The following is a 12,724-nucleotide window of genomic DNA, read 5'->3' as shown; positions in this document are numbered from 1 at the left end:
AATTTATGCACCACTTCTGTCCCTGCAGTGGAGCTCTGTATGGCTGAAAGGTGCTGGGCTTCCAGTTCCACGAAACAGGAAAGGTTTCTGCCCACTCCAGAGTGAACTTTGCTGAAGGGAGTTTACTGGAGCAGAAAGCCATCAGCTCAGTATCCTCCTGCACTGCAGTGGATAGCACTGGATCCAGGAATAGGCTATCATCTAAGTTTATTACACTGATGAATGGCACTGGGAGCTGATGCCATCAGTGGTTTTAAATCTTCATCACCATCATCCTTATGTCCCTCATCACTGGGCCTGGTTTTTCTTTAAAGATCTCTCTATCCTTTATCCTTCACGTTTTGCTGGCTGGCTGCGTTCGGGGCTGCACAGATGCTGTGCATAATGAGCTCACTCTGCTGGGACCTGATGTGATTTGCCAAAATCCTAAAAACCACCTCACGTTTCTCCTTGGATCTGGAGCTGGCCCTGCTTTAACACTCAGCAAAAGCAGCCTCCAAATCACTTTATGCAAATGCATCTCCTAATTGAATCTGGCCAGGAATATCCATGGTGGGCTCTGGATGGATTGTTTAAGCACCAAGGCTGGGCTCAGTGTCCTGCTGATGCCAGGGCTGTCCTGACAGCTCCAGCACCCTGCTCTGAGCCTGGTGGGTTTGGATGTGTCCTGAGCACTGGACACCTGACCTGTGTGCTTGGCACAGACCTTGCCACAGCTCTGCCAAGCTGCTTTTTACCTACAGCTGGGAGTTTTGTTGGGAAGCTTTGGAGTGAAGCTGTACGTACCGGGAACCGGATGGCCGAGGATTTGTTGCAGTGCATGGAGATGGGAGCAAAGCCGTAGAGGGATTTTAGCACATCTCTGTTGAACGTGTTCCAGGGGATGGAGAAAAACTGCTGTGGGACAGAGACCTGTGGGCACATGCAGACCTCCTCATCGTTAAACCTGGGGCAGGAGAAACATCACACTGAAACACAGCAGTGCTGTCCCCTTTCAGACCTGGATGTGACTAATTCCTCCCTGCCCAAAGCTTGACCTGGAATGGCTCTAAGGTCAGCACTGGGCACAAGGAGAGTCTATAGCAGGTGGTACCTGCAGGGGAGGATTTGGGCCAGCTGACTCCCTGTGGGTAGGACAGCCTGTGCAAGGTCAGCACCTCACCCTCTCATCCTGAATGGATGGGCTGTGGCTTCTCTGGCATGGCTGCTCGGTGTCTGCCTTGGGTTATACGGAATATTTTGCTCTTAAGCACATGGTCATGCACTGACTCTTTCTGTGAAGTCCGTTCCCAGGACTGCTCTCCCTTCACAGAGGTTTTCACCACACAGTCATCCTTAAAACCTTGGAGTTAGCTTTTTTCCAGTGTTACCATCAAAGTGATCCCTTTCCCCTCAGCTCTGCTGTGCAGGGGCTCTGTACCTGTTCACGAGGTTGAAGTATCGGTGCAGGTACCCCGGATCCACAGCACTTTTGCACAGCTCCAGCTGTGTCTGGGGGTAGTAGTGCACATAGTTCACACACATCTCTTCCAGGATGCCAAACCCTCCCTGCAGCACAGACACAAAGGTGGTGGCAGTGGGGTCTGGCTGTGCCCTGCTGGGGCTGCACAGTCAGCAGGGAGGGCAGGGGGTCACAAAGCTCACACCTCTACGTGCACTCTCACGTATCTATAGCTATACTCTCTATATCTAGATATCTAAATAGATACACACATCCCCTCAGGTGCATGGGATGGGCAGCACTCTGCCCATCTGCCCTTTGTGCAAGGACAGACTTTCAGGCTAGACTGTGTGGTTTACATTAAAATGCAGATTTCCTATAATCCCTCTGCTATATTTAGCTTTGTCCCTGTTGATGGTACCTCTGACAGGCTCTTTAATTTTTTTGGCTGCCTATGTAAGAAAATAACATGCACTGTCAAAAAATGCCACTTCTCTTTAATTACAATTAATCCCTAGTGGAACAGTTTGTGATGGGAATTAGAGTGACACATGCTACTTCACAATTAGCACCTTGCCATCCCCGCTGCAGGCAGCAGAGCATTGCGAGTTCCCTTCTTCCCACCCTCCCTCTGTTTTCTGGCTGTGATTCAGCCTGGGTTCATGCAGGTGCCCACTCTGTGGATGCCCCCAGCCCTGGGATGCCAACACACGTCAGCCCCACAGAGGCAGGTGAGCTGCCCCTGCACTCACCACAGTGGCTCGGCTCCGGTCCTCCGTGTTGTACGTGCAGGTTGTGATAAGTTCATCGCCCTGGGGGGGTTCAAACACAGGCAGATTTGGGGCTTGAGGAATGTGCAACATAACAGATCTCTGCTCTCCGTATCAGTAGCCTGTTTCCCCACCAGCACTGTCTAAAATGCTACAGGAGTGCTTGCTAAACTTGCATCCCCTGTGGAGATTCCCTAGGGCTGTATCCCAGGGATGGTGTTTTCCTGCTTTCCTTGCTTTTTAAGGATTTCTGCAGGGCTGAAACACCTGAAAAAACACCCACACTTTGGCAACATTTCGAAGTGCCAAGTCTGTACCCAACTTGATGGCACAACAGCCACAGGGTCCCAGCACAGCCCTGGGTGTAACTTCAGTGGGTGATGAATCTTTTGGGCAGCTTCATGGGACATGACAGGTTTCATAGATGTCCTCTACTTTGCAGCCAGGTTCTTCCTCACCCACAAGACCCCAGGGCATGTTCCACTTCTGTTTTACCACCTGCTCCCACCACTGATGCCAAATCTCTTCCTCTCCTTCTACCAAGGAAGGAGAGAGGGCACTGCTGTGGTTCATCCTCACCCCCTGAGGAGCCTCCCTCTGCTAGACGAAGCCCAGCTAAATTAGGTCCTTTATTTAGCTCCCTGCTGCCCACACACCAGTTTTGTGCCATATGAGATGGGCTGTGGCATGCCCAGGATATCCATGTGAGGATGGCAGATATGACCCAGGGTCCACAGTCCTCCTGCAGCCCCCCGGGAGGTCCCCAGAGGGGATGGGGTGATGGAGGGAGGCAGGGGGCTCAGGGCCATGGGGTCAGGGTGTGCTGCTTGGAGACTGTCACAGTTTCTGGAGCAACTTACTGGAAAAACTGCAACCACCTCCTTCAGCATGCGGATCTCCTGGGAGGGAAGGAAAGGGGTCACATCAGAGCAGTGCTGTGGCACTGTGCCCAGGGCAACCCCATGGGTGACATCCCACTGCCCATGCAGACACCTGTACCTGGAAGTGAGGGCTGTAGTGTCCATCAGAGTTCACAACCTGCCGCTCTCTCCCATCCCGGGACAGCACTGTCACCACTTTTCTTCCTGCCAGGTGTGTGTGGAGCTGGGAGGCGAAGATGCGGATGCCGGCAGCAGGCAGAGCCTGTGGGAAGGACAGCTCAAACCCCCGTGCTGGCCCCATCCCTCTCCCCTTGCTGTTTGCTGGGAACTGACTGTCACTGTGCTGGGTCTCACACAGGGGTTTAGGGGGTCACTGTCCCCGTGCAGCAGGGTGTCAGTGAGCTCCTGGAAGAGGGACAGACTCTCAGTTTGCTGCCAAAGCAATGCTCTAGGTCAGCAGGAGCAGCTGAGCTGGATGCTTGTTGCTTCACTGCACTCATTAGTGGTGGCACAAATTATTCCTTTTGGGTAGGCCCTACAAAAACATCCCCTAAAACCTCCCTGAGAGCAAGGTGGGCATTTTGGAACCATCTTTGCAAGAGCTCTTGGCAAGCTCCTCAGAAGCAGAAGCCAATTTTCTCGTACCCGTGGAGGGAAGCACCACTGGGACACAGCCAGCTCAGCAGTAAGTTTTATGGGAATGGTACCCTGGGGAGCTGGAGCAGATGGCTCCCCAGGAGAGCTGCTTCGAGAGGGATTCGGCGCATCCCAACCAGCTGCTCTCTGTTTGTTGTACACAGTAGATTTTCCTTTTCAGTGCAACTTCACGGTAAGTTTAAGACTGGGAATTCGAAGCCAGGAGTTCAGTTCTACCTAGGAAAAGCCATGTGCAAACATTCTCCAAGGAGAAGCCAGGGTGGAGAGGACAGGCACTCACCAGCTGGGTGCACTTGTCGGTGCAATAGCCCGTGAGGATGAAGGAGTCCTCGCCAGGGGGAATGGCCATCACCGGCGTGTAGACCAAGCCCAGCTCCATGATCCCGGCGTCGTGGCGCCGCAGGGTGGCCGTGTAATAGAGTCGGATCCCTGAGGAGTCACGGCGACCTGGCGGGTGAGAGGACACAGTCAGGTGTGAAAAATGATGCTGTGCTGCACCACCAGCCTCTCCCTCAACGTTTTCTAAATCTGTGTGGTTCTTGCTGTTTTAAATCCTACAGGTTTTCATGCAAGTCTACTGAGTAGTCCCAGACATGCCTGATCCCCCAGAACAAGCACCAACCTAACGCTGAATTGCCCCCAGGCAAGTGAGATAAGGGGTGCCTTTGGAGACCCCAAAGCTGAAGGACAGAGCATGAAGTACTTTGGAGAACTCCCTCAGAAATGTGGCTCATTGCATTTTCTTTAACTGATACATCTGGAAATTAAGGCCATGCAACCAAAGGGAAAGAGCAGGGTCAGTAGGTCAGGAGGGGTTCAGGCCAGCTTTGAACTCCCTGTCTCTGGGCTGGAGCCCACTCAGGGGTAAGAATAACAGGGGAGACACTATTGGTTAACATGCAAAAGCAGATAAATCATGAAAGACATGAGCTCTGTATTTATAGACGTGTTTCTTCTCGAGTTGCCGAATGTGCTATGACTGATTTACAGTGCATATGCTCTGGTCTCCTAAAAATATACTTGGGTAGTCAAGAAGCTACTTGTTTTTATGTTAATGAAGAAACTGGGCTGTTTGGAATCCTTTTTTTTTTTTTCAATGTGTCTCCTGACAATGTTATCGAGGCAGGAGTACAGTAAAACAACATCCATATCCCCCCATCCCCAGCCAGAATGCTGCTGCTTTCTCTCTTGTGACTTGGCACAGTTGTTGTTCTTGCTCTGAGATCCACCACCTTGCACAGAAATTGGAGGGACACCCTAAGAACAGCCCAACTAAATACTGGTGTGCCTTAGATCACATCCCTTCAGGAACTGTAGGGGCAGTTTTCTGCCTGGAAGCTCAGATAGGCTCATTTCCTGAGCATCCTTCTCCACCACTGGGCTGGCACAAGGATGGGGGTCCAGCCTTCCATGAGGATGACTTTGCTGAGACCAGAAAAGCAGCAGCATGATGGGAATTTAATGTATTCCTCTGCTAGGGCAGGTCTGGACCATCAGGTCTCCAGAAAGTCGCAAACAGGGCTATGATTTTGGCCAGTGCCCTTCCCAGCAGGGATGTCAGTCCTTCCCTGGAATCTCCACAGTTCTCCTGCCATGGCCTCACTGGGGAGGCACCAGACTTTGCTGCACATCCCTCACCTTTGAACACCAGGGGATTGTGGTAATGAATCTCGAGGCGCAAATATCTGGAGGAGCCCGGGCCACCAAAGGCAAGTCCTGCTTCTTCAGGGTAGTAGAAAGCCTGGAAGCAGAGGGAGGGTGTTAGGGGAGCAGGCTTTCCTAGGGATGTCTGGGCATAATCCTGGGCTGAGGGACATGACTGAGCTCTTGATTGTGCTTCATGAGCTGGTCTTGCTTTCAAAGGCTTCTCCCATGTCACATGTACATGCAATGACATAACCCCCCAGTAGAATCAGAATATCCTGAGTTGGAAGGAACCCAGAAGGATCATCATTGAGTCCAGCTCCTGGGCCTGCACGGGATAACCCCAGATATCCCCCCACATCCATGAGAGCATTGTCCAAACAATCCTTGAACTCAGACCTCTACTCTGGGGACCTCCGGAATGGGGGGAAAAACTGGACTGGATCATGGCTGGGATACAGAATGGGGGAAAACTCAGATTGAATTAGTGCTGGAATACAGAATGGGGGAAAATCCATAACTAGATCAGAGCCAAAATACAGAAATGGGGGAAAATCCAAACTGGGTATGGGCCAGAATATGGAGTGGAGGAAAACCTGGACTGGATCAGGGCTGGGATACAGAATGGGATAAACCCGGACTGGATCACACCTGGGATCCGGAATGGGGGAAAACCTGCACTAGATCATGCCCAGAATTGGGAATAGAAGAAAATCCAGACCAGTTCATGCCTGGGACCCAGATTTATGGGGTAGGCTGTCCTGAGGCAGGAACACAGACATGGCCAAGGGGAGGTTGGGGAGGTTAGACAGGGTTAAACCAGCAGAGAACAAGGTGGGAGCAACCCACATGGGGCAATCCCAAGAGGGGGATTAGAAAGGGTTGGGAGACAGCAGGGCAGTTTTCACCCAGTGCAACAGGTCCCACCTCACACCCACCTGTGCTCCCATGGCCCAGGCTGCAAGCACGTGCCTGCAGTAGTTGAGCCGGTCTGGCTTCATCTTGGAGTCACAGGGCCCGTTGTAGTGGGGGAAGCTGTCAAACTCTGCAGCACACTGGAAGACTTCCATGTGGTGGACAAGGGCCTCGTTGCCAACTGTGATCACTGGCTCATACTGCAAAATAGGTCCAAGAATGTAGTTTCTTGGTTGGCTTTGGGATCAACCCAGAGCCCACCAAAACATGTATAGAAACATCTAATCCTTTCTCCAGCAACAGGTGCACCTGATCAGCAGAAGATCTTGGTCTGCTTTGTGATGATTGAGTCCTTTAGCAGTTTTGCAGGGCTGAAGTGACCCTGGGGACATTTCTTTTTCCTATAAAGAGTCCTGGCCACACTGTGGTAGCTCTGCTGCAGCTACTGGGTTTTATTTCTATCCCACAGCTGTTTGGGGCATGGCAAAGGGAATTTGGAGAAGAAAGAGTGACTAAAACAAGTCGAGGAATGGCTCTGGCTAAAAGTGCCAGCTGTAGAAGTGATCTGCAGCAGCAGGAAGGTATCAGGAGTTACACACTTTTCACTTACACACAGATGATTCACTTCACACCATCTGTTAAAGAGAAAATCCTCCTTCTGAGCTTTCCTTTGCAGAACTGTCTCTCCCCTATAAATCACTGAGCACTCTCTTCAGCTCATGTATCAGGTTTTCTCTCTCCCCATTGTGTGGTTTTGACTCTGGATGTGCCAGGTCACCTGCTGGGCCACGTCCACACCTGCTGGGACAATGCTTTCCCAGCAGCTCTTCCTTTCCCTGCACTAGGCTGCCAGCAGGTTCCTGCCTCTGGGAGGTGACCCAAGCACCTAAAACATGTCTGGGCAACACACATGAGTTGCATTTATGTCTGTAACCCTTTTTTGGGGGGGTATGCCTAATCTTTTAAAAACCAATTCACATCCTAGCTCACTCTGCCCTGCTCCCACCAGCCTTATTGCTTTGTTTCCCATATTTATGTATTCCTCATAGCTCACTGTGTGCCATCATCCTGCTACAAGTCTGTCCTTGATGGCCACAGCTCTGCCTTCTGCTGGGAGTCATCTCTGAGCCTGCCCTGGATTTGCCAGGTGGAAAGACACCACCTGGCCACCTCCTGCAGAGAAACTTCTGATTTGGAGTTCTCTAAAAGAGATTAGGGTGCTACTGGCTGGTGGGATGGCTCTGGGAGATGTTTTGGGACCATGTTTGGAAAGATGCATGGGTCTGAAAGCCTCCCTGAGACAGGGCAGGGAAGAGATGGACTTTGCAGGATGGCTAAATGTGAACATGTTTGCTGATCTGCCCTGGGGAAAGCAGCCCTCTTCTCCTACCTCTTACCATGATAATGTGATGTTTGGGGAAGTCTTCTGGGAGTTCTGCCATGTAACACCAGTAGGTTGTCTCCTGGCTGGGAATGACAACGTTGGGGGCAGTTATCTCCATGGTCTTCATATCTCTGGGCAGTTCAGGGATGGTGATGTTGGGCTTCAGCAGCTGCACCCTCTGCAGTCCCCCGTGGATGGCAGAGATGTTGATGGCTTGGAGGGAATGCACTGGTTTCTCCAGGATCCCATAGATAAGGTGCACTGTGCCATCCTGAAGAAACAGCAAAGTGCATCAGGTCATTTTTCAACTAGGAACATGAGCTGCATGGACTATTAGCACCATTATTAGCACTATTATTCTGGCATGAACCCAGAAATGGATCTCTTAACCCATTCCCACATGGGAAGCCACCCTGACTGCACCAGTAGCTCACTTTGCTGCACTGTCCCCGGAAGACTGTAGATTTTGGGGCACTTCTTTGGTTGACATGACCACGGAGGGTTCCCTGCCAGGTAGGAGAGTCTGAAAAGTTTTCCACAGATGGCATCAATTCCATAATGGTAACATATCCTCTCTGCTCCTTCAGAGACCCCCGTCTCTCATGAGCTCCAGGCTGAGACAACCACATCAGTGCAGGACTCATCCCACCCTGCAGCCCAGTCCCAGTAAGTGGTCTGGGCAGTAACAGCAAAAACAAAACTTCTCCCTGAAATTCTGCCTTTTTCCCAGCTTCTGTTGCGGGGGAAGGTGCCACAAGAAGCTTGCTGAGAAGTCTATTGCAAGCAAAAAAGGTGCTGCTGAACACAGAGACCTCTGGACAGGAGATAAGGAAGAAAGGAAAAAGAGAATAATCTTTTCTTAAAGCATAGGAGAATAAAGACCTGCAAGTCTTTTCCTTGTTCACACACAGATTGTTTCCTCCAGGGCTCTCAGTGTTTTGGCAGACAGTAGATGCTTCTCACCATAAGACACGCTTTTGAAAACCATCAACAAAATCTCGAGGACACTGTGCCCACATCGACTCTAAAATATTCTGCCCACAAGGGCTTTCATCTCAGATGAGCCTTCCACAATTCCTGCCTGCACCTGGGGTCCATGGCTGAGATTCTGAAGTTGTGTTACAACCCCACTGGGAAGGCTTTCCCCAAATTCCATCTCACAGGGGACTGGTGAATGCAGACCTAGAGAGATGTCACCAAACCACACAAAAGTGCAGCACAGCATCTCTATTTGCTGTCCCTTTGTTCCAGCTCCTGCCACAACCCTCCTCTTTGCCTCCTGTTGATTCACCAACCATTCTAAGTAACACTCCCAACAGTTGGCTCCAGACGGCAGGCCAGAGTGATGCAGGAGGTATTTATATAGATCTAACACATGCTTAACAGGAGCTGATGATGCAAAGGAGCTAAAATCTACACTTTATAGAGGTTTACAAGGGTTCTTAAATAGATGGTGCCAAACAGCACTCCTGTCCCAGGACTGACAGCTGTAGCTCGCTTCCTTTCTGCCTCAGACAGCACAAACACCTGATGCTGCCTCCAAACCCAGACATAGCTGTGCAGGTGGGGGTTTGGAGCTGTGCCCCAGGGCTGGGATGGGGCCCAGGGGTGCCATAGTGGGGTGAGGGTGGTGCTGTACCTCTATAAGGTAGTCCTTCGGGTCACAGGTGCTGAAGGGTCTTCTAAAGAGGAGGTAGAGCCCCTCAGGAGCCCTCCGAGCCCCGAGGAGCTGGTAGTCCTGCTGTGAATCCATGTGGAGCTGCCCCTTGGCATCACTCCAGGCATCCTGAGAGAGAAAGAGCACCCTGATCAGCCAGAAGGTACCTCCAGAGGTACCACAGGTCCTGAAATCCTCCTTCTGTCCCTCCAGCTGCTTCACCTTCTGCATTCCCAGAGCTAGAGGGGCCCATGTTTTGGTTGCTCCATGTCTCTCTCCAGCCTCCCTCGGGCAGAGCTGCCAAAAGGGTCTTGGTGCTCAGCACAGGCAGACCTGTGAAATACCTCACCCAGCACTAACAGTCTGCAAAAAGACCTTTAAAAGCTAAGATGTGACTGTGGAAATGACAGGTGGAGAGGAGAGCCCAGAGGGACACATGAAGGTGTTGCTTCAGTCTGTGCTGTAGTTTGGGTGTATTTGTCTGGGGGGAACCTTCTGGAGTGCGGTGATGTGCTCTCCAAAACCCTTGCCACAGGCCAGCTGCTCTCAGTTTAAGATCAGATTTATAGTGTCAGCTCTAGAAATTGCTAACCTGCCCCTCTTCAAAATCCTTAATTTGTTGTGGCCAGATTGTTCTGGAAGCCCAGCATGACCTCCCAAAAACTGCTTGCTGTTGAGGATAGTGACAAAGCCACACCAAGAAGCAAAGCAGTAGGTTACACTTGTGCTTCAGGATTTGGAGGTCTAGAGTATAAAATCCTAAAATAATTTAGATTTGAACAGGGTTGTTGCCTTGATCTTTTGTTTAGTGAGAAAAGGCACCCAAGAAGTACCTCGCTATACATACATTAATAAGTGGCATCAGTTCTCTTATCCTAAGGGGAAAAACAGAAGAAAAAGAATAAAGCAACTTGGCATAATTTCAGCCAGAAGTATAGAGTCATATTTTGAGAACATATTGTCCTTAGAGGGGGAGAGTAAAATCAGCTACATGGAGCTTGCATGACATTTGTTTTCATAGGAATATGGTGTGCAAATTAATCTTTTTAGTACATAGGGGGTTAAGCAAATTTGGATCTTTTTAACAGCTGACATACTTATCCAGAAGAAAGGCTGCTGGGAGAGAGAAAACCAGGACTGGAGAGATTTATTGAAATCTCCATGCAGGATGCTGCTCAGCACCAAGTGAAGGAGAAAACCTTAATGCTGCTGGGTGTTTCATTCAGGGCTGTTTGTCTTTCGATAAGAACACCGAGGCAGATTAAAAATTATCCTTTATGTTTTCGTAACATGATGCTGTGAAATCCTGTAGCATTTGGGCCACCACAGATCTTGAAAGGCTGGTAATTAGCAGGAAAACAGTGCAGATAATAAGTCCTCCTTTTCATGCTTTCATTACACTGCAGATCACATTGCGGCTGATTGCAAAAGAATGTATTTTATGGTTAATTTGAAGTAAGCAGAGAGGTAAAATTTAACTTACTGGAAAGCTTCACACAGAGAAAAATGTGAATTGCTTTCTTCAGCCAAGTGCAATCGCAATAAGCTTAATGTGGTGGTCTGAGGATACGATTGCAGAGCTCAGGGTGGAAAGAGATCCCAAACAAGAACCCAGACAAACAGACTGTGTCAGGAAGGGTGGAAATTTGCAGCAGCAATATCAAACAGCACCCTTAGAAATTAGTTTCTCCTCCCCATTTACTGCCAGGAGGTGTTAACATATCACCCAAATGCATTTGCATGTATAATTTCTGACAGCACCCCAGGTTGCCCTGTTATCCTGTTGATCCCGGCAGCAGCATCGGATGCAGCTCACAGCCGGGTTCTTGGTGCTGGCAGAAGCAGCCTGTCTGGCTGGTGACTTTTGCCCTGCCTCAAAGCCATCAGTGGGAGCTGTGGTTAATTTTTAATGGGACTGGCAGCAGCACAGGAGTGAACCAAGGTGTTGATGCACCCCCTCTGTGTGTGTGTGTCTAAGCCGGTCAGTACAAACACCCACTGGAGCTCTTTGCGGCTAAACACAGCAGAAACATCCTGGTTCTGGTTCCATTCAGTCTTGCTGATGTGCTGTTGTATTTTTTTCTTTTCTCTTTGGGTTTAATTTCTATGTCAAACCCATCTATGGGTTTCTCTGGGGTAGAAACTGCCAAGACCTTTTGGACTCCTTCCTGCTAAGCAGTGGGACTAGTCCAAAATGCACTGTGCCCTGGACCAGCCCCTCTCTTTCAAGCCACGAGTCAGATTCACCCACAGGGAGGGAACCCCAAAAGCATCCATACAAACACACAAGTGACTCACCCCAAAGTAGGAGTTGTGCCCATCGCTCCAGAGCACGGCCAGATCTGCATTCTCAAACTCGCCCCTGTCCGACATCCCAAAGAGGAGCCCAAATTGCAGGTCCCTGATGAGGAGCTGGAAATTCACAGCTTGGTCAGGGTAGCTGACATTCCAGGAGAGCTCAAGCAGCCCTTGGGGATCGAGGGGCACCTTGTAGGGAAAATCACTCCCGCGGGGTGCCGAGCCCTGCAGAGCCACCACCAAGATGACCAGGAACACAGCGATCATGGTGAAGTACATGGATGCCACTTCCCGCAGCTTGAGGCTGGGGCAGGAGCAGGGCTTGCTCCCAGAGGTCTGCATGCTGCCAGGACAGCCCCCCGTGCCTGGCCTTGCCCATTTATGTGCTGGCCCTCCTGGGCAATCTGGGTAAGTGATACCCTTTAATTGAATTCAGTTGTTGGGAAATTGGATGGTTGTATTGACCCTCCGCCCCACCTCCTGGCCAAACACTTGTCATTCGCTGCCTCCCCTTAATTGGCTCTAATTGCACATGGACATTATCAATAGCAATTGAATTCAACTGGACTGATGTGATTCACTCTTAAATCTTCCTTAGTGGCTGGAAAGGGTTGTTTCCTCACAGTCTGCTCTTGCTGAGCCCTGCAGGGACATGCTCTGCCCTGCTCGTGGTGCCTCTGGCCTGGGTCTCCATGTACTCCAGACTGGGATCACCCCAAAGGTGGACAGACAATTAGCACAAAAGAGCCCTGATCACAAGCAGGGCCTTATCTGAGCTCCCAGGCATTACATAATATTGACAGTATTTGAAATATTTTCCCAGCAAAGCTAATACCAGAGAAAATGCTGATTTCCCCCAAACAGCTAGAAGTTAAATCTTTCCTCTTACCTCTCCTCTACTTTTGTCTCTCCTCTCTACTCTCCTCTTTTGCCTTTATGTGATTTGTTTCTGACCCTTCCAAATGCCACACAGCACACAAAATTAAGGATTCCCATACAAAGCCCAGCTCCTCTCCCATCCCAGTTTGGCTCCCACCAAAGCTTCTACCTTCCTGGACCATCAGACATCATAAATAT

At 50.2% G+C, this 12,724-nt stretch overlaps 1 protein-coding gene across 1 annotated transcript; it reads right to left on the bottom strand.

Moving 5' to 3' along the window:
- Positions 1-501: 501 nt before the first annotated feature.
- Positions 502-12,004, bottom strand: DBH (dopamine beta-hydroxylase). Its single transcript, XM_071574694.1, is given in 14 exon segments — positions 502-584; positions 587-687; positions 738-771; positions 774-946; positions 1,421-1,548; positions 2,194-2,253; positions 3,072-3,110; positions 3,211-3,354; positions 4,030-4,196; positions 5,388-5,490; positions 6,332-6,508; positions 7,706-7,963; positions 9,332-9,478; positions 11,648-12,004. Coding segments are annotated over 14 exon segments (1,956 nt in total). The 5' UTR covers positions 11,990-12,004.
- Positions 12,005-12,724: the final 720 nt, after the last annotated feature.

This window comes from Pithys albifrons, chromosome 20, assembly GCF_047495875.1.
Source record: "Pithys albifrons albifrons isolate INPA30051 chromosome 20, PitAlb_v1, whole genome shotgun sequence".
Taxonomy (NCBI): Eukaryota; Metazoa; Chordata; class Aves; order Passeriformes; family Thamnophilidae; genus Pithys; species Pithys albifrons.
The sequence above is the reverse complement of the archived record's forward strand: the minus strand, read 5'-3'. Positions and strand labels throughout refer to the sequence as shown.